A 23,123-nucleotide genomic window follows, 5' to 3' on the forward strand; every position below is an offset into this window, starting at 1 on the left:
TTTAAATTAATGAAAACTAGAATTAAAAAAATATATATATGATTTTTTATGTATTTTTTATTTAAATTTAATTAAAAAAAAATAAGGTAGAGTGGTGTGTTTAATGGTAGGAATCTCATAGTTAGTGGTAGGGAATGTAATGATGATGTAACACCAATCACTATAATAGTTACTATAATAGTTAATGGTGGATATATAATAGCTATAGTTGAATTATAACATATGATATATTTGGAATTTCATGGTCATACATATTATAGTTGCACTTCAATATTGATATGAATCATTTATAAATTTGGAAATTTTAGATAACTAGATCAAACATCATAACAAATAGAACTTCAGAACATATTGATTTTTAAATTGGTCAAAATTTATCTCAGATTAATTTATAATGTGATAAGTTAGGCCTTAAAAGTCAAATTGCAAATTATATAGCAATCACTTGCAAATTGTGAAATCTATTTCACTAACGATTGAATTCACAATTCAAGTTAAACAAACCTAGCATGCTCAAGAGAAGAAAGTTTTCTTGACATTCTTTTGTACGAAAACTGATATTGTTTATAAAAAAAAAATCTCAGGCGTTACACATCTATTGTCAGCCATCAAAATATAACATCTTAATAGGTAAATTTCAAGATTTTTATAACAATGCATTACCTTCCTATATTTAGTGGATTACACAAAGCAAACAAGGCAAGAAAATAAGTATTATCATTCACTACTTAGCTACAGCAATGACATCAGCAATGGTGTTGAAATTTCTTCTTTTCTTCATAAGATTTTTGGCAAATTCAAGAGCCCTTCGTTCACAATCTGATCTTTTCACAAGATCACTAATCGACTCAAAATCCTCCACATGAGCCACCCCAACAATTCGCCTGCAATTCAAAGGGTAATTTAGTCATTTCACAAACAGTCAAACAACCCAAACATTATTACATTACCTTATCATTTTGGCAGCAGCAAATCCAAGAGAATCATGGAACAAATCCATCATGTATTTCTGTTTCACAAGCTCTCGAAGCTCCAAATCATTATAAATTTCATGAAGGTATGCTTCACCAGGTCCCTCTTTGTGTATATCCCAAAGAGATGTAAACTTTTTATAAAAAAGATTCCAAGTGTCTGCTATCGTATCCATTATCCATGTTTTATATGTCTGCATTCACAATATTTACCACTTTAAAACCCAAAATCTTAATTCAAAATCAAATGAAAACTACATACTTTTCGATCATTCCCTTGTTCCACATGTCCATCTTGTGAAAAATAAGCCAAAAACAAGTTTCCAATAAAAGCACCAATGTCAAACCCCATTGGCCCATAGAAAGCAAATTCTGGGTCAATGACTTGAGTTGACTCATGGGTAACCATGACAGAACCCGTATGGAGATCACCATGTATTAAAGCTTGTGTTTTTTCACAGAACCTGAACAAATTCATTATCATATGTAAATGCCTAAATGGGAAATCTAATAGAACATCAAGATTCAAGAGGGTAAAAAGGTAATTGAGTCTGTATACTTAGACTTAAGCTCAGCAACTTCAAGTTTTAATATTTTGTCATTTCTAACTGCTTCTGCATCAGTATCAAGATAAGGTGAAGTCCAACGGTTAAATTCTGAAATCTTGTAAGGGTCTGAAAACACCACTTGCTCTGTCAGCCTACATAACTCCACATTTCCACAAAATTCAGCCACTGCAAGTGGTAAACACATGAGTTATTTTCATATGATTATGAACAATATAATGAGATTTATAATGCTTCTTATGAACAGGAGTAAAGGGTCACCTGCACTTTTGTGTTGTGTAGTTGTGAGATAGAGAAGAGAGGTGTAAAAGAGGGTGTTAGCCATAAATTCAGCCATGTGTTCTGCTAATAATGGATACTCAACTCCAGCGATCAATCCTTTCCTCAAGATTATATGTGGAGGCTCTATGTATCGCATACCAATAAGTGACATGGTTCTATCAAAGTGATAAACTTCTGGGACATGTTTTGGGGACAAACCATGCTGACGTTTAAGAGCTGTGGCTTCAAAATAAGATCTTTCCTTCGTCATTGGCCATGATTCACCGATACAGCGAACATAAGGTATAGCCTGCCCATATGGAAGAAAGTTAAGTCGATATGAAGAAATACCTAGATTATGGTTGGGCGAATTGAAGAAGATGAAGAATAAAACGTTTTCATAATAGTAAAATCATTACTCAATCAACTTAAATCAAGTTATGAGTGATCTTCGTGATTGATGATTAAACCCTCGAAGCACACAAACGACGTTTTATTAACAAAATTGTATGATTATGAAGATTCGAAGTCTTAATTGGGGGAAAAACCTGTTTTATGACGATTGAACCAGATGGAGAGATGACGATGTAGACGAAATTGAGATTGCCGTCCCCAACTTCTTTAATTTTGAAGTTATCAACTTCATTCCCGAGCTTGGAAGCCAAAGATGGTGTGGCTTTGATGTATTCTCTCAACGACTTCTCGTCAAGTACCCGGAAACCCTCCATCGTCATGTTTCCGATCGGACTGGTGGCAACGATGGAGGTCGGAGGCGGCTGTTATGGTGACTGAAGAGTTTTATTAAGAAGATTCCGTTGAGGTTTTAGACTCAAATATATATAGCTGTTTCAAAACTCAAATGGCATGAATCGCGTAGAAATCAAAAGTTTGACGAATTTATTAAAAAGTTAAAAATAGAAAGCATCTCATTCCATCGGATAATCACAATAATAGATTGAAGTATTGAACATTTGAACCTGGCCAATTTTTTTTATCTAAAACGAATATAAAAGATTTTTCGAAGATAACGATTGCACAGGGCTGGACCTACGTTGATAGTAATTTTGTTAAAATCGTCATCTTGTCTGTATGTTTTATTTTATATTTTGAGGAAGTAAATACGGTTTTTTTTATGTCTAACATCAAACTCTTTATATATATATATATATATATATATATATATATATATATATATATATATATATATATATATATATATATATATATATATATATATATATATATATTTACTATCTTATAAAAGAAATCTCACTATTTCTATAAATAGATTCAATATAATAATAATATTTTTTAAGAAGTTCAAATAATTAAGCTAATGGTACAAATAGTCATCAATAAAATAATATTAAATTTTAAACTCAGTTCTATTTAGATGAAAGTGTACAAATAAATAATACATAAGTACAAGTATCCAATCCAGTCATTAAAGATGTTATTTCACTTTTTGACGGGGATCTTTTTCTTTACTATCTCTATTTTATTTTACATGGTCCTCCGCCTTTATCTTTGGAAATGATTCCCAAATTTGAAAACTCCGATTCTCACTCATCCCTTTCGTCTTCATCTCTGATAAATTCAAGATATATGTTTTTACTTCATCATCTTCGCTATTCATAGGCTTTCTTGATCTAGGGTTTTTATATCCCTTCTAAAAACCCTAGCCCCAATCCTCCTCATTGTCGTCATCACCAACCATCACTCCTGCTCATTGTCGCCACCAACAACCACCACTCATAGCGGTCAAACTGCTAACGACCACTTGGTAACCCTTACAGCTATCCATCATCATCGTTTTAAACATCCATCGTCACCACCTCTATCGAACCATCTACTGTCCATTGCATTCCTTTCTCGTCATTCAAGAAAAGCTCCAAAATGTTTAAAACGAGAATGGAAAGTTATGGGTTCTGTCAAATCCAAACTTGGTTCCTGGTAATTTTTCTCATTTTCAATAATCGATACAACCTCTAATTTTGTTTTTGTACAATAATTTTGGTTATGTTGTTTCTAATTGGTTTTTGTTGTATGTATGGTTTTTAAAATTCTTCACCTATAAAGTATTAATTTGGTTTTTTGGGATTTTTTCTCCTCTTATAGATAAACCTCTCTCCAAATTCATCATCGTTTCTTCTCAATCTCTCTAAACCCTAACCACCACCGTTTTCCATCTTCCTTATTTCCATCACTTCCTCCCCTAATAAGAAGCTGTAAAGTAGTCTCCAATCAACATCGAACTTCGAACATCAAAGACTAACAAGAAGGAGAAAGAGAAATTCAACTATTTTCTGTTTTAGGATCGTAGACAGGTATATCTCTTATCATTGATCGTATATGGGATAGAGCCAAATTATATCAATTCAGTTTTCGAAACGATTTGAAAACCTAAATCTTGGTTCAGCACCGCATACGATTCAGTTTTCAAAATTATTTTGAATTCCTTTTCCATTAAATTTTTGTACGTCTCCTTATGATTTCTCTGTGCAGTCGCTTTTCCCTATCTATTGCTCTTCTCAGGTCGGTTTTTATGGGCTTTATGGTTTATTGTTTTATTTTGTTGCGGTTCAATTTGATGTTTACGGTCGGTGTTTGCCTCTACAAGCTTTATAACAATTTGCTAACTTTGTGTTCATTGTATGTTTTAAATCTTATACTTATTTGGGTGGGTATGTCGATTTTGTAGATCTATACACCAACATATTTTTGGCCTAGAGACGCCTCAATCAGAGACAAACAAAAAGTAAGTTTACGTTTGATATATTTTTTTCAAAAATCTTTTCAAATTTCAAATTTGGGGCATATGATGTTTTTAAGAGTCAAGGGCATAACTGTAATTTGACAAATGTTAATTTTGGTTTTAGTAATGTGCAACTAATTTTTAAACCTAAATTCGAGCATAATGAAATGAAATTGTATGCGTTATTGTTATTATCCATATTGCTCTCAGCTTCTATATGGAAATCCCCATCTTTGCAGTGAACTGATTGTGTCACATATAAATAAAAAGAAAGGTGTGTAATTTATTTGTAATTTTGATTAAAATTTCTTTTTTATCCATTTTTTTGTGGAATCTCCATTGTAATTAAAGGTGTATTGTATTTGTAATTTTTATAAAGGTATCTTTTTAATCCATTTTAATATTAGATTTAAGTTTAGTTAATATTCTAGGTATAAGAAACATGGCATGTTTATTGAAGCCTATGGTTACATATGCTAGGTATTTTAGAAAAGAAAAAGGATTGATGCATGACATTTTAGGGAGTAGGGTAACCTCACCATCTTGCTTTTAGTATGGACATCATTTGTGGGCTGAAAGGTCGACAGCCTTATATAAAAAAATGTCATCCTAAAAAATAGTGGTTTTGTATATCATCATTTATGTTGTTACTCTTAAAATTCGTTTATTTTTATGTAGTTTTTGTTTGTTTTCATTTCAAAAAAATTAAAATAGACAAATAAACATGATTCGAAGATTAATGTGATTATTGTTTTACCCTTCAAGAATGGTTCAAGGTCACATATTTTGAATCTCAATTTTTTTTTCAGTCTGCAACTGCTGTGGTAGGAGATGGAATTTTGTGAAAATGAGCAAGCAATGACTATCGGTGATTTGTATATGTTGATTTTCAACATAAGCTTGTTAGAGATGATATTTTGAATGACCGACATGCTGCTTGAAGTGTAAGTACGTTTCCATTATCGGTAAATGAATATAAAGATCTTGTTATTATGAGTAAAGAGTAAAGTAGATTGTTTATATTGGTAAAAAGAGTAAATCATGTTTTTATTTCTCATAATTTGCCCAATAGGAACTAATATTTAATGTTTGTAACTTACTCTTGAAAGCATTATCATAAGTTGAAATGTTTTTTTGAGATACGATCCAACAATTCTTTTAGAATGAACTTCAAAATGTTTATTTACCATTTTCTTTATTTTCTCTAAATTGCACATTAAGGTTTTTGTGCCTCTTTTTGCATTTAAATGACTAAACTATTTTATATGGTTATCAATATCCTATTTGCTTTAAAAGTCAACATATTTTACTTGTCAATGAGGAACTAATGCATTGTTTTTCGGCTTCTAGGTCTGATATTAAAAGTTGATTTAAAAAAGACAAGAAATCCTTTCAACTTAAGGAAGGTCATTGGATAACCATAACCACAAATTACACAAATAAAGGAGATTTAGAGACTGTATCAACGAGCTACAAAAAAAAGTGCAGGTGACTTTTAAAGCTAGGAAACATCATTGAACAATCCTCAGATCCAATGGTAGCCCTTCACTTGATTGGCGCTGCATTTTTTTATCAAGATATGTGTAGTGAAGTAAAGATGGGTAGAGTTAGCACGATCCTTCACTTTCACTGCAAAATCAGTTGATTTTTATTAACTTTCTTGAAAAATGTTAAGTTTATGATGTCGATCCTATGTGACAAAATGGAACAATTTAAAAAATTACTTAATGAGACTTTTATATTAGAATTTTAGCATATATTTGGTTGATCATAATATATTAATTGTGGCAAACAGGGCTCAAGAGATATTAACTGGTTTATGTCAACCTAATGTTTAGCATATTTAACTATGTCTAGGCATCTGAACATAGTTAAATTAATTTTCTCACTCCCATTAATTTTAAGACAATATGTATATGGTCATAACATTTACATATAATTAAGCCATCAAATAGAAGTTGACATTTCTTGTATTTAACCCATGATTTTTAGAAATTCAACCCATGCTTTTTTACACAACCTAAAAAGGTACGTACGTTTCATTAGAATTGTGTAGAATTGCGTAAATATGGATGGTAGTTTAACTTTGTTACCCAATCATTTTTTTTGCTTTTCCTATTCTTACTTTTTAAAATATTATTCCTTTATTTTTAGACAATATGATGTTTTTATACGTCTACAATCCAAATATGTCAATATATATATATATATATATATATATATATATATATATATATATATATATATATATATATATATATATATATATATATCGTTGATCCTTAAAATTTCCACATTTCCTTCAATTTATTATGTGTTTATATTTTCTGAATATGACATGTTTTCGAAAAGAAAATAATCAATGAAAGAAAACTAATCGTCGTCCGCCGTTGTGCGCGGGTGTCCTGCTAGTATATATATATATATATATATATATATATATATATATATATATATATATATATATATATATATATATATATATAATAAAAGGTACTCATTGCATTTGCAACATAAGATATAGACGTAGGTGATTCTACACATAGAAATGCTCATTTAAGTAATGTGAATAGTACTTTAGCATCACCTAAGCATGTTTATGTTAATAGTTTATATGATGCTATAGCACTACTTCCCACTTTGCCTCCTATCTCCAAAGACCCTTCCACCACGAGCACCACTAATTTTCCAAGAGTTCACCATTGGTAATTCTAGGGTGGTGCTACTAATTTTCATCATATAGGCCACAAAGTTCTCTGGTGGGCTTTGGTCTTTGGTATCCTTTCTCCTCACCAAGATCAACTAGCATCATTCTCTTAACTTCTTTGGTTTCCTGATACACGTGATGGTCTTTGGTCTTCATTCTCCTCACCAAGATCAACAACGTTCTCTGGTGCTTTTTTTTTCTTTTCAATATCTTCTAGATTGTTGACTGTCTTGCAAAAACAACTAGCAAAGAAAAAAGTACAAAAGGAATTGTAGAATATACAAAATAGAATCTTAGAAGGAATTGTAGAATACACATAATAAAATACCAGAAGGAAGTGTAGAATATGCGGAATACGAATATATGATAATGGAAATGTGTATTATAAAATCAATTGAATCCATTGTTGAAGACATCAGACTAGAATTCCTAGGGTCATTAGTCAATCACTGTGTTTTTTCTGTAGGCGATCAATTTCCTTCCAATCTTCAATTCGTCATTCCAAACTCCAAATTGACGATCCCAATTGCAAATTGGAGAAATTCCATTCGCTAAAAACACGTTCTAGATCTTTGGTTGTTTACCTATTTACATAGTAAGTTTTTATAGCTTGATGTTGAGGAAGAAGAAGAAGATCGATCACCCATTTTAGATTCAACACGAACTCAAACGAAGAAGAAGAAGAACAACTCAAAAGAAGAAGAAGATGAACGAGATCACAAAGAAGAATGAGATGCACCTTTTAACCTAGACTTCTTTGACCATTTGTCACCCATTTAACAACCATGTCATCATCTGTTTAGAGCCACATCATTTATGTTACATGTTGCTTAAAAGTAACCGCTCACAGCATTAACACAATATATATCAGAAAAATAACGGTTAAAGTATATAAAAAAATAATATAAGGGGTTTTGTAAGCATCGACCTATAATACATAGGGTTTATCTGTGGTTTTCCCAATATATAATACATGAATAATGTTGGATATGTCATTCATATTGTTTAAATTAACATAATAAAATATTATAAATACTTTGCAACTAGAGTTAAATAGACTTCAAAATGTAATTATCTATTTGGTTCGAGTTTTCTTATGAAAGTTTTATTATTGATGTGTAATATAAATTGTGAAGATTACATATCAATTAATTTTTGTTTTCGTGATGAGAGTTTGATGGTCGAGAAGCGAAATTCCATACAAGAGGTGAATATTTCAAACCCTGAAATGTCCAAAATATCACTAGTGTTTCACGCTTGACATCTTACGTAGACTTTGAGGCACGTTTATTGAATCTATATGTATGAAGCAAAATCAGTTAACACAAACTTCACCATAGATCAGTGATGCTTATTTGGGAGTATTATCTTTGAAGAAGATGATGCCATGCTCTTGATTCCTTATGGCCTTATCTTACCGTAATGTTACTTAGATGATTTTATGATGGATAGAAACATGGAACGATCATGATGTTTTATAAGGAGGAAAAGCATAACCGAAAGGACATTTCAAGTTTCCTCCTGATCGTTCATAATTCATCAATTACACCTTATGGACAAGATATTGGAACCACACAATTATAGTCCCTTAAGTTATGGACACACTACAAATAAATTTACATTTAGTTGCACAATCTTTCTTGTGCCAATGTATCATGTTTTTAGTGGCACTATACATTTTTTTGCCACTATAAATTTTCATTCCCGTTTTACTAAATTTTCATTACTGCTTCCCTCAAATTTTCATTCCCCCCTTTCTTAGTTTACATTCAATTGACATACCTCTCAACATTATTATCTTTTTAAAACTCAACAACCCTACTTTATGTATCTTTTGAAATCTAAATTGGAAATTCACCGTGCTTATCTGCTCCTCGCTCCACCTTGCACCATTACTCAGCCCTACGAGAGACGGAACCCTTAAGGTCCAAGGAACGCCATGCTATACTCATTATTTTTTTGTAGAATGGATAGATTAAGCTATTGAACAAACCATTATCGCAAAAATTTCCACAACGGAAACCCTAGATCCAGAGTAATTCTCACCAAGTGTCGTCTCTATTAAATGAAATCAACTTTGGCCACTTAGATAAACATGAAAACAGGTCTGAACTTCGATTTGAAAGATTTAGTATGTCCAAGAGTCATTATAGATTGCTAATAATATATGATCCTATAGGGTCACACCATATAGCAAGTTACCGTCAATTGATTATTTATTAGTATAATTTGATTATTAATAAATATATCAATTCTTGTATTTAAGTGGAAAATTATTATTTCATGGAAATAATATTTTACTAATTGGGAATTTATTATTTGTGGAAATAATATTTATTGGAGAAATAACAACTTATGAAATATATCATAAAGTATGATTATTTATAAGTTATATTTATATCTTAATAAATTAGTTCAATTTATATAGAATGTAGTTTTATATAAAACATGGTTCTAAAAAGTGCGCCATGGCGCGCCTCAAGGCGTGCCATGGCGCGAGGCGTGGTGTCACATCTCTGCGTAGACACAAACTGTTGAATATTTGTATTAAGCATGCTCAGATACCGGGTCATCTGAGCCTTCTCCGAAGCAAACTCAGGGCAAAACATTGCCCTTTCCGTAAACATCCTGGTGATCTCCGTCATCGACTCAGAATCCTGCTTCGATTCCAAAAACTCCTGAGCCAATCTATCCCGCTCCACCCGTGGAACATAACGAGTGCTGAACATGTCTCGGAACTTGTCCCAAGTAATCGCAGCCCGCTGCGCATCAGAATATGATCCCGTAGTCAACCTTCACTAATCCTTTACCCCGAGCCTTAGCAAGTTCAGAGCACACCTCACCCTATGATCAGCAGGGCATGAACACGTGAAGAAATATCCCTCCACGTCTGACAACCATCTCATAGCAACGATCAGATCATGAACCTCATCGAAAGTAGGGGCTTCGTATTATCGAAGTCCCGATACTGAAAGCCCTGACTGGCTCCTCCTCCTGCCGCTGCTACAGTCGTTGCGACTGCAACGGCAGCCGTCTCTGCGAGAGTTGCATAGCGCTCATCGAAGTACTCAACCATGGTGGTCTTGATCGACCCAAACAACTCTGGCAACTCCGATCGAAACATAGCTGCAACCTCATCATGTATGATATCACAAATCCTAGTATCCAACTCATACGTCCTCATCTGACTAATAACCTCGGGTAGTGCTGATCCATCCTGACCACCCTCTCCTGATCCCGATCCTGAACCGGATCCTGCCCCGAAGCGTGTCGTAATCACCATATTGCAGTACACTAAAAGATCGTCATATACTCCTCATAACAGCCCGTGAACTAACTTCTAACCAACATCCCAGGGGTTGACTTCCTTGGTACGCGTATAGGTCCTATGCTTTCAGTAGTACGGACCCATACTACATTCCACACCTACCCATATTTGTCTCAAGTATCACCACAACGCCCTAAACATATACACACATAGCAAGCGCTCAATTCTCACTCCTAGAGGAATACTGAGTATCTCATAAGTGGCCTCCCGTCCTCTCACGACCCACCAAAGAGAACCCTAGGCTAACAGGCATCATGAAATCCGACAATTCTATCATGGAATCCCTGAAGATCCCTAGCCTAGTACTAGCATGTTGTTCTAACATATCACATAATCAAATAACTTGCATGGTATTTTGGGGTCTACTTAATGGCTCCGGCTGATCGTACTCTCTGCATCCTCCTTTACTTATTTTGAAAACCATTTAAAAAAAATCTTTCCTTGATTTGAGACTGGAGTCACACGAATGTTCCTCCAATTCACTCAAACCAAGGCTCTGATACCAACTTGTAACGACAAAATTTTTTCAACCAATTTAAAACATTCTAATCCATTCCAAAAATCATTAAGTTAATGCATGTTGTTTTCAAAACAATTTTAAACATCAGAGTATCCCCAGAACCACATCACAAAATCATGAAATATGAGGTGTGGTATGATCACGCCTTTGCCTTGCCACGATCACCTGATCTACCTGAAACAATAAACTGAAACCATAAGCTCGAAAGCTTAGTGAGTTCCCCCAAAATATCCATACACACATAACCATACACATACATCAATAAACAGCATACTATGGGTCCAATCAACTGCCGGGTTAGAATACCCCAGGCCCTCAACCATCGGGTTGGAATGCCAACATATTACGAGTCCAATTATCATCGAGATGGAATACTCTCAGCCCACAACCATAGGGTTGGAATGCCCACACACTTATGCATACAATAACTACTATGGGTCCAATCATCCCTCAGGATGGAATACCCCAGGCCCACAACCATCAGGTTGGAATGCCAACATACTATGAGTCCAATCATCCTACCGGGATGGAATACTCCTAGTCCACTACCATCGGGTTGGAATGCCCAAATACTAGAAAACATGTGCATCTATCAAATAATCACATAACAGCCTACTGAAACGACATACTTGCCCCTATCATCCTTCCAGGATGGAATACCCTCTACAGTTATTCAAACATGCACACATATCACAGGTAATCTCTTACCAGTACACAGTCAGTCGGACCAGCTACAGATCACTAAGCATAACCACATCCAGTCTACCAGGATACCAATCTAACCAACCATACTAGAATATAATAATCCATTCTAGCAGAATACCAAACTAACATATCACAACGGTAATTTACTCAAATAAAAACTCAAAGGGTTGACCTTGGTGCCTTAGACCCTTGGTATATTGAGGATAACTCACCTTGCGCGAAGTGCTGAAATATTGCAAATCCCTGACCACTGTCTCATCGGGAATCCCAACTATCATATGATAAATACCAAGTTAGAATCCAACCTGACTTTCTAGGCCAAGTGTCACACCACTCATTAAGTCCATTATCCTCTTATTGGGCCAAGACCCAAAACCAAGTCCTCATGCAAAGACCAATATTAGCCTAATTTACTAAATTGGGCCCATCTTTCCAATCGGGCCTAGATCTAAGGTCGATAATAATTATTGTGCCCAAAATTACTCCATCCATATTGTACATTCACGGCCCAAACCCCGCTAGCCCACAAACAACCCAAATCACTCAAGGTCCAAGATTTAGAAATCCAATAGAAGGAGTACGTTGGGCGTACCCCTCTTGGTACGAGGGGCGTACACCAGTTCATGTTGACCGAAAACGGGTCGCTGACTCGCTACGTTGGGCGTTCAATAAGTTACCTTGGGCATAACGCGCGTCTGAACAAAACTCCTTCCACGTGCTTAATGGCTTAAGAACTTAAGACTATATGCCAGATCTAGTGACAAAAAGGGCCTAGGACTTATAAAGTCTTAATCTTTATCCTTTTAGACATCCATAAAGCTCTTAACTCATGGTCTTAACCTATTAAGACCTTCCTACTTCATACATGGGACAACAAAAGCCATTGGGACCTCATTTTTCTCACTCAAGACCTCTCCTATGGTCTGAAAGGACAACTTATCTTAACCAAAACACATTATGCATCATATTGGGGTTTTTGGGGAAAGAAATGGTGTCAAAACTCCATAATGCTTTGATCTACACAGAATAGATGTCGAACAAGAAGCTTTATACCTTTAGGAGCTCTTGAACCACCAGAAAACTTTAGATCTACACGCTGGCCTTCTGCCTTTACTCACTAGATGCAACACCTTCTTCTCAAAACACTCCAAATTCACTTCAAAAGCTCACACACTCAAGAAGTTGGCTAGGGTTTGGGGAAAACGACTCTACACAGTGGAGGCTAGGGTAAGGGAGGGTTATGAGCTCCTAAAGTTGTTTAAATAGCCTTCACACTCAAAGAATTAGGGTTTCTGGATGATAGACGTACGTTGGGCGTACATCCAGTACGCTGGTTGTATGTTGAGGGACTTCCGCGTTCATTTACTCTATTACGCTGTGCATAACCCAGATTACGTTGGGCGTACCCAGCCAAACACGTGCATGCATGTTTAGCATGCAGGGGACCTTTTTGCCAAACTTTCCCCTTAGGGACCATTGCTGCCAATAACTTCAATTTACAATATCTCCTTTATCCTAAGTCCGTTCCCAACGAAATTTATATCCATGCAAAGATGGCGAGAAGCCCTACGCTACTAGCAACATACCTGGCCTGGAACCTTCTCGAATGAAACCTATTGCCCATAAAAGACCGAAACCCCCTTACTCTTGATCTCGGGAATCCATAATTAATTACTTTTAGAATGGGGCATTACAATTTTTTTCATTTTTAAAAATCATATAATTCTCATAAACATAGTTCACAACTCTCCAAAATGACAATTTATCAAAAACACATGTTCACAAATTGTTTAAACACAATCCAAGATCCTCAAAACATAACTCCGTCTCGTGTGTACAATCAAGCTAGCGTCTTCCCGTGATCCTGAGAAGTACCTGAAATACATAACACATAACACGGTAAGCATGGAGCTTAGTGAGTTCCCCAAAATACCACACACATCTCATTAGACTCTCATGGCTATACTCGAATAAGACCCTCCGGTCAATGTGTCTCTGTGGAACCCTCCGGTCCCACAACTCGGGTGGATCTCTCCGGTCCTAACTCAGTAAGCTCAGAATAATACACAACATAAATCACAAATACATAATATAGGATATCCCAATACTCAATATAAGCACATAAGACCCCCAGGTCACACAAAGATTACCACTCTAGGTAAGTATAGTGACAAAACTCACCTCGTAAGTAAGCAAATAAACCTCGTACATGAATCACCGATCTAGCCTCCGCCTAACACATATGATAATTATCTCTAATTAACAGTCTAATCACAACTCTAAATAAACCAAATGCTATTTTCTCTCTCTAACTCTTGGGATGGGTAAAAGACCATTTTACCCTTCCATGGTCCCCATAATCCTTGTCTTGACCAAACCCTAAAGTTAACATAAGTCAACACTCGAGTTAACAGTCCATGTTGACCCGACTCATCGAGTGCATCTATGTGACTCGCCGAGTCCCCTTATTCCTTCAACAATGTTGCGAAAATCCCACTTAACTTGTAGAGTTGTCTCACCAACTCGCCGAGTTACTCATGTCGAGGCTCTTCGGGGAAAACCCTAACCGACTCGTCGAGTTAGCCCACCAACTCGTCGAGTCCCTTCAGTTTATGTTCTTATTCAGATGTTTTAAGGCAGATTTACAACCCCAAACTCTAGATCTAGCCTCCCAAGGCTGAGATACCACGTAAAGCTACAAGCTTTACGTCCATGCATGGCATTAGGGCTTGAAATGCCAAAACAAGTTCCATTTAGGTTCTTAAGCATAAAAGCTCTTCTATAGCTAGATAAAGCTAGGACCTTTGGACTCTAGGGACCTCACAAGGTCCAGATCTAAAGTCTTAATCTCTTGGTAATCTCAACACACTCAAAGTCTCAAGGAAAGATGGAAAATCCCTAAAACTCGATAAAAAAGAGATCTAATCAAAATAATGAGCAAGGTGGGGACTTTTTACCTTCAACAAAAGTTATAGATGAAATAACACCAGATCCTGCAGTGCCTTCTTGTTTCCAAGCCTTGATACTCATCCCTTCTCTTCTACCTTCAACAGAAGTTATAGATGAAATAACACCAGATCCTGCAGTGCCTTCTTGTTTCCAAGCCTTGATACTCATCCCTTCTCTTCCAAAAGTACACTAGAATGCTTAAGTTAGCCATTCTCTCTCTCTCTCTCTCTCTCTCTCTCTCTTTCTATCTCTCTCTCTCTATCAATTCACTCTAGACGATTAAGGTTTCACACAGGGGAGTAAGGTGGCTGGTGAGGCGGAAATGAGGGCTTAAGGTCCTTTAAATAGGCCCCGATCCCGGAGAATTAGGGTTTCCTCTCACAACATCAACTCGTGAGTTGATCCCTCCGACTCATCGAGTTTGTCGTAAAACCCACATGACTGAATCCGTCTCTACTCGACGAGTTGGGACATCTAACTCATCGAGTTGCTTAATCAACTCATAAATAAATATATAAATATTATACATGGGAGTCGGGATGTTACACTTACCCTCCTCTTTTCTTTGATCCTTAAAGGCTTGACCCTTCGGAGTGTCAAATAAAAGGGAAAAAGGTTTGTATCTGGGATTGATATTAATGGTTTCAGAGACGAACGAATGAAATAAATTGGAGGGTTTGATTATTAGGTCAACATATTGATTTTATTTTCTTAATTGCGGGATTAAATTAAATGACGACATTAATTGTAAATACAAAAAACCGAAATTACCCTTATTTGATTTAAGTAATTATTTAGTTTTTACTAATTTCTGATTGGTTCATTGAAAAACACAATAGTTGTTAGAAACATTTGAATATATATATATATATATATATATATATATATATATATATATATATATATATATATAATTTATTTTTATATACATATACAGATTAAGAGGATATTTTATTAAAATTTAACGGCATGTAAAATCAGAAACAGATCTATTATATAACAAGTGGGATGTATGGTCCCATCTAATATAGTTTCCATTGAAAATTTTAGCAAAACACCCAAGAAACACTAAAAGTTCACAAACACACACACACACACACACACACATATATATATATATATATATATATATATATATATATATATATATATATATATATATATATATATACTAGTGGTGTGCCCGCGGAAAGCGGCGACAAAAAAATAGTTTCCATGTGTTGATTAATTTATTTCGGTGAATAGTTTCTTTATGGCTATCAGATCAAACCATAACACCTTTAAGTATAACCAAGTTACAATATTTATAATTCTTTCATTTTATACAATCCTCAAACGTTGATAAATCCATTTATGCATCACTTTCTTGCAAATTGCAATTTATCACTCATTTATAATGTTAACTTCTAATAATCGTAACATTTTAATTTGTTTAAGAACTTTGACCGGTTTGGTGGGTTGTAATAATTAAATCCGATTTTATTTTCAATCTATTTTAAATTGTTTTTGTAATCTTGAAACCATTTTACTTTATAAAGTTAACGTAAATGTTTATCCAGTTATTTCTTTATTATAATATTTTACTTTCATTTTTTATCAATGTGTGTTTCAAATTTTTTTATGATTACCTTTCTGGAAAATCTTATGTTGTGATAACAACCATTAAAAACGTATTTCACCCGTATTTAAGATTTTCAACCTACTAAATATACAAACACCATGATACGATGGTTATAGGTCTGATACAAATTATTGATTTTAAAATGCTTCGTTTTCTTAAAAAAAAATTGTTTATAATAAAATGGAGATCATTTAATTGATAAATTTAATTTATGTTTTAATGGGGGAAGGTTGGAGATAACAGTACGTGATTGGGGGAATAAAGAAGGAAAGTCATTTAATTGATGGAAGAGTATGGTTTGATTTAATTATGAAGCATTAATGTTTAATGTGATTAATTTCTAAAACCTAAAATGTAATTTTTGTATTAAAGGGTAAGTATAAATTGATTGTACATGTTGTTGTAGGTATGATATCTCTTAAAATTCAAGAAATGTTTAAAATGTTTTATATAATAGGAAATAAATAAATATATATATATATATATATATATATATATATATATATATATATATATATATATATATATATATATATATATATATATATATATATACTAGTAGGGTACCCGAATAATGCCCCGGACGACAAATAATTTCATTTCATTGATTAGTTTTGCGGTTTCGATAATTTTTTTCTTATGCTTTTGGTAAAAAAAAAATGGTTTTTCATGTGAATACTAATTTTTTTTTTTAATATTTTGCAATGAAATTGGAAATATATTTTGTTAAAAAGAAAATGTGTTGTTGTTAGGTTAAAAACTCAAAAATAATGTTTTTAGATTTTATTTTCTTTTTTAAGTAGATAAATTGCACAATGTTATTGTTTTTCTTTTTCGTCCATCTTTTTTTAAATCCCAAGGTATAAAATGGTTTTTTATAAAATATATATCATTAGTTTATTTAAACTAATACATATATAAAAATAAATAATAACACTCTATATATATATATATATATATATATATATATATATATATATATATATATATATATATATATATATATATATATATATATATATATATATATATACAACAACAACAATTCATAAAGTTGGGTATTAGAAAGATATTTGGTTCTTTTATGCGAAAACACATACTTTTATCTTTTAACTTAAATTTTTTCTAAAATTCACAAAATATTTAAAAAGAAACAAATATATAAGAAATAAATATTTATTTGTAGTTTATACATAAATATAATTAGTAAAATTTATACCAACAAAAAAACAAAATAGAAGGGAGAAAGACGTAGAGGTAAAAGAAAAAAGGAGTAATGATTACTGATTACTTTTTTTTTTTTTTTTTTCTTTTGCTTGTGACGGGCTCCAAACCATTCCAACCTCTTTAATATTTTTATATTTGAAAAATCACTTTTTAATATTACAATAAATTAGAATGAAAAGTAATTTTTTATATCCCAATTTATGATAAACGATTTTATGATCTATTATCCAATTTATATTATTTTAAGGTAAAAGATAAAATCCAAAACTAAAGTATTACATCGTATAAAATATACTATAGAAAAAAAAATGCATATTTATAATCTACTTAGTTTAGACTATAATCTACTTAGTTTAGACTATAAGATTTTAAAATGCATATTTGAAAATACTGTCTTTTTTTTATCTTAGTAATAATAAAGCATGTATATTATTTTAAACAATATATAAATCAAAAAACACTATTAAATAATCAATTTTTATATTAGTTTACCATATTTCTCTTCGTTTGCATATACTAAGATTGTCCCTTTGTTATTCTACCCTAAAATAGACATAATCATATTCCAAAATTTTCATTTAACATCAATGAATTTTCGATTTAATCTCATACATCAAATACCATTCTTTTAGTTTGTATATTTGACAATTGTCAAACTTTATATATGTAAATGGCGGTAGCTTTTGACTTTTCTTGATATTAATAGCTATCTTTTCTTAAACTAAATCATTGTTTTCTTATTTAAAATCCAACCAAACTAATAATAAAAAGTTGAATATTAATTAACCACATCCAATGAAGTAAATTATAGAAAATTGTATATACCTTTTCTATTCCTCCTGAACTGTTGATTCCTTTTTTATTGAATATTTCCATCTTTCTTTCTTTCAATTGAGAAATAGAATATAAAATAATTTAAAACAACAAAATTAAAAGAATAAAATTTAGAAGAGATATGTAATGTTGATCAATATTTTGTTTGAACAAAACTTTCTATTTCCCTCATCACCATGCACCAGCAAACGGATTTAAGTTCAAATTTCCTCTTCAATTTTGGACCTTTATACAAGGGGGAGAAGAAGGCGATAGAGTAGCCATTCCTGTGTTTGCTATTTCCAGTATTTTAACTCCTTGTTGGGTTCAAATGGAAGGAATCAGAAAAAGGATTATATAATAAACCATACAAACGTGTAAACTCGGATAAAGGTCGAATACTCACAGATCAAGTATTGCATCCTCTTTTTCTTCACCGTTAATGACCTCGATTGCTTCAAGCCTGACGATCGGAGCAACCTGAGCTCCGGTGTCTTCGTCGTCAACAGCGGCTTCCTCCTCGTCTCTGTGTTTAGGATCATTGATAGCCATTATAGTTATGGATCGAAGTTGCTGAGACATGAGAGCGTCTGTTAGGGTGAAAATCGAAGGCGGCGGTGTCTTCGTCGTCAGCAACAGCGGCTTCCTCCTCCTCTCTGTGTTCGGGATCATTGATAGCCATTAGTGGAGGATCGAAGATGCTGAGTAGCATTAGTCTTCGTTACAGATCTAAAAAATCATAGGTTTGATTGATCTGTTCATCACCGCCTCCGTATGAAGTTAGGAAAGGGGCATCTTTGGTGGTGTCGATGTGAATAGGTTAGATGGCAGTGTGTTTAAGGATTCCTTGTATTAGGGTGTAGTAAATGATCCGTGTAGCGTGTAGTATAATACGTATAATGTTTAATATATTGTATATGTTGTACCTCTTAATTTTCAAGAAATAGACAATATGCTTAATAATATAGTAAATAATTTTCAAGAAATAGACAATATGCTTAATAATATAGTAAATAATTTTCAAGAAATAGACAATATGCTTAATAATATAGTAAAGATAAAGATATATATATATATATATATATATATATATATAATTTTAATTTTCGTTATATCTATCCTTTACATATGTTGCACCCTGTTAGTTTTGATTCTGTCCCGGCGCCTCAGAAGAGCTTTTTAGAACCTTAGACAGAACAAATTGCTCGGATCTGAGTACTGTGATTTAAAACCGACAATGTCCTAAACATTTAAGAGATGTTTTCATCCGATCAGATTGCTTTATAACCCCCTAATTTCATCTACAAACTTTTGAAGATTCCGGTTAGATATTCCACCTTCCGCCACCGCTGCCTCCGACGCTTTCTTCCACTTCAACGCATTATCCTTCATCTTTGCAGCCTTCACACAACAAGTAGCTTCCCTTAAGCACTCCTCGACCTCCTTCCTCCCAACCACCTTCTTCTCGGCCTCACCCCCCCTACACATCCTAATCCCAATCTTCCATTCATCAACCAAGTACTTAGCATTCGTCACCTGATCCCCATACTGCGGGAACGCCACCACTGGAACACCGGTTGACAACGCTTCCAATGTTGAGTTCCACCCACAGTGAGTCACAAAACAAGACACAGCCTTGTGGGACAAAACCTGAGGTTGTGGACTCCAGTCGACAACCATTCCCCTCCCACATGCCGCCTCCAAGAACTCCTCCGGCAACCTGCTCCTCATGACCCACAAGAACGACATACCAGAATTTAGAACACCGGAAGCCATCTCAGTGAACTGTTCCTGGTTCAAGATGACATGACTTCCAAACGCTATGTAAACTACAGATGAAGTGCCTTTTGAGTCGAGCCATCCCATACAGTCGTCGGCTTTTATCATGTCGCCGGTGATATTCGCGGCTGTTTCTACCTCGAGTAACGGACTTTTGAACAACGGACCCACTGGTAGGATTGGGCATACTTGATCAGACACGTAATTGATCAGTTCATCCTCAAGTTCTTCATATGTTTCAATTAATACACAAGTCGTCTTTGACAAGTTCTTGAATTGCTGTACAATAATTTTTCCAACGGATGGATATTGCGTTGAAGGGTGTAAAAATGTCGGAATCTCATCAGACTTCAAGACTGGCATGTTAGGCAAATGGACGTCGATGTCTGGTTGTTCTCCATTTGGGAAAGGAACAGATGAATTCGCGTAATGATAACACGATGAAAAGCAAGCACAAGACTGTACCCAAAGCAAAGCAGAAGGTATGTTAAGCTCTTCTGCTAAGTCAGAAACCCAAGGCACAAAAGGGTTGTTGATGACGCAAGAAACCGGTCGGCTGTCTTGATCTTTTAGGCGATTGAGAATCGTAATGAGTGATTTCTTGCCATAAGTCTCAAGCATAGAAAAGTAAGCCTCATAGTCATGAATTTCCTTATCGCTGTCATCTGAATATCCATCATTAAAGAACTCAAAGCGGATCATGCCCCCACAGTTGCCTACTGGAGTGGGATCACCGGAGACAGCAGCACCGGCTTTCTTCATTTTCCTTCCGGCGGAATTGGTGGTAGAGAAGGTGACGAGAAGGTTACCCTTTGAAGCTAAGATCTTGCCGAGTCTTAGGAGTGGATTGACATGGCCTTGTGCTGGGAACGATATCAGAAACACGTGCGTAAGGGTTTTGCTAGAAGCCATTGATGATTAGAAGGTGTTAGTGTGAGACAGTATGAAAGTGTGGTTTTATCGAGCTATAGGAAGAAAAGGTTTATAGCGAAAATTGGATTACTACTTTATTCATATAATTATTGAACGAAAACGAAAGGTCAAAATATATGAATTTAGCAGCCATACGAGAGAAAGAACATGGAAGACAAGGGTACGTATTGAAAGAAGACTGGTGGAAGAAAACCAAGATAACGATCGCCAATTATGTGTGGGGTATGTGGGAACCCTAATTAGTTGAAAATCATTTGGAGACCCTATAATTTTGAGATTTCAGTTTCTATTATTTTTGTCGATGGCTGCTTTGTGATTGTGGAGCCTACTGAAAATACATGGGATCGTAAACCACTTATTTAATCTGTGCCTATTTGATGGATAATACGAGATCTGTGATAGTGTGATGGCCATGGTAGTCAAAAGTTTTGACCCGTGCTTCACACATGTAGTTAACCAATTAAGCTGAGAAAACAGCTAACTGAATTAAGCTAACACGCTACAAAATTTATTCAGTGAGTCTCAAAGAGCACAAACAAAACGCCGAAAGGTTATTGCACACCATGATTTCATAATACGACATCAAATTTACTACAACATTAAATGCATTAATTTTTACTTAAACCAATTAAATGAACGGATTCATTCAGTTGATTAGCAATTCATCATCAAAATTGCTCAAGGTCGACGAAGATTGTGACAACAAAATCATAAAACCATAAATCGTATGGATATGAGTAGATAACATTCTCACACAAGAATCTAAAACATATTTAGGTAATTAAACTAGTCCCCACATCAACCATGTTACAATCAAAATGACTCGCAAACACAAAAATAGGAAGTTCTATCAAAATACATAAACTCAACACCCCCCCCCCCCCCCCCCCCCCCCAAAAAAAAAAAAAAAAAAAAAAAAAAAAACTTTTTAATAAAATTAAATGTCACTATAGCACATGAAACTTTCATCAATTGGTTAATTTGGTTCTTAAAGTTTTTTTTTTTTTTTTTTTTTTGGTACATTAGGCCAGGGCCGGTCCTGAAAAATGAAATATTCTTAAAGGCTCAGGACGAATAAGAAAAAAAGGGCCCTTATCTTTATTATAATTTTGTATTTCTAAATAAAAATATATAATGAAAAAAAATGGGCCCTGTGCAGCTGCCCACTTTGCCCCCCCTCTAAGCCCCCCATGCATTAGGCCAGTAAACTTGTAAGTGACCTTTTAATTATACCATTTTATCAAGTTTTAGAAGGTTTCCCGGTTGACCTTTAATATATGTGAATTAATATATATTTTTTGTCTAATCCAATGTCACGTGAGATATGCCACGTCAATTAATGATATAAGAAGCTTAAATCCTATCGTCTTTAACTATCTGTGACATCCTCATTTTCACGGCCAGAAAAGACCGATTTGTTTATGTTTGTTTTTAAAATCAGAGTACTCTTTTAAAGAAAACAGTTGCGGAGTTTGTTTCCAAAACAAAATATGATAAAAATTATCAAAGCATTTCTTTAAAGAAATATATTTTTATTATATAACAAAATCTCGGGATGTCATGTTCCGATACAGACATATAAGCATAAACAGAACTTACATTTAATTACACAATTGATTTATATCTCCTTTAAATCTCTCTGTGAAATATGTTTTCGTATTAATACCTGTGATACAAAGAAAACTGAGTGGGTCAGGCTTGGGAGCCTGATGAGCATATAGGGTTTTCATCCCACAATGTTATATCATATATTTATAAATATAAAACATTCAAACTTGTACAATTTCACCATATAAAGACAATTCTTATCCCACCCCCATCGATCCTCACAACGACACGATCTAAACTCTTGTATCTAAAATTTTCGTCTTAACCCGATCCCTACTCACAGATCTAAAACTATGATCTTCACCCGATCCATACTCACGGATCTAAAACTAACCTTTTCACCTGATCCATACTCACGGATCTAAAACTAACCTTTTCCC

The 23,123-nt window shown here is 34.1% G+C and overlaps 1 protein-coding gene, 1 long non-coding RNA gene and 1 pseudogene across 3 annotated transcripts; 1 reads left to right on the plus strand and 2 right to left on the minus strand.

Annotated features, from left to right (window-relative positions):
* Positions 1 to 598: 598 nt before the first annotated feature.
* On the minus strand, positions 599 to 2,740 carry MTK (S-methyl-5-thioribose kinase). The gene is made up of 6 exons (XM_078995635.1): positions 2,347 to 2,740; positions 1,799 to 2,108; positions 1,531 to 1,705; positions 1,234 to 1,435; positions 951 to 1,165; positions 599 to 884 (listed from the first exon to the last, which is right to left on the minus strand). The coding sequence occupies exons 1-6, from the start codon at positions 2,530 to 2,532 to the stop codon at positions 725 to 727; spliced, it is 1,248 nt and encodes a 415-aa protein (XP_078851761.1). The 5' UTR covers positions 2,533 to 2,740; the 3' UTR covers positions 599 to 724.
* A 696-nt stretch (positions 2,741 to 3,436) lies between these two features.
* Positions 3,437 to 6,256, plus strand: LOC144998047 (uncharacterized). The gene is made up of 5 exons (XR_013660088.1): positions 3,437 to 3,751; positions 3,917 to 4,125; positions 4,500 to 4,556; positions 5,363 to 5,497; positions 5,904 to 6,256. It is a non-coding gene; the product is annotated as an uncharacterized LOC144998047 (long non-coding RNA).
* A 12,283-nt stretch (positions 6,257 to 18,539) lies between these two features.
* On the minus strand, positions 18,540 to 21,275 carry LOC145047379 (gallate 1-beta-glucosyltransferase 84A23 pseudogene; annotated as a pseudogene). Its single transcript, XR_013682199.1, has 2 exons — positions 18,830 to 21,275; positions 18,540 to 18,740 (listed from the first exon to the last, which is right to left on the minus strand). The product of XR_013682199.1 is annotated as a gallate 1-beta-glucosyltransferase 84A23 pseudogene (transcript).
* Between the last annotated feature and the right edge of the window lie 1,848 nt (positions 21,276 to 23,123).

Source organism: Lactuca saligna, chromosome 5 (assembly GCF_052625555.1).
Source record: "Lactuca saligna cultivar CGN05327 chromosome 5, ASM5262555v1, whole genome shotgun sequence".
Classification (NCBI taxonomy): domain Eukaryota; kingdom Viridiplantae; phylum Streptophyta; class Magnoliopsida; order Asterales; family Asteraceae; genus Lactuca; species Lactuca saligna.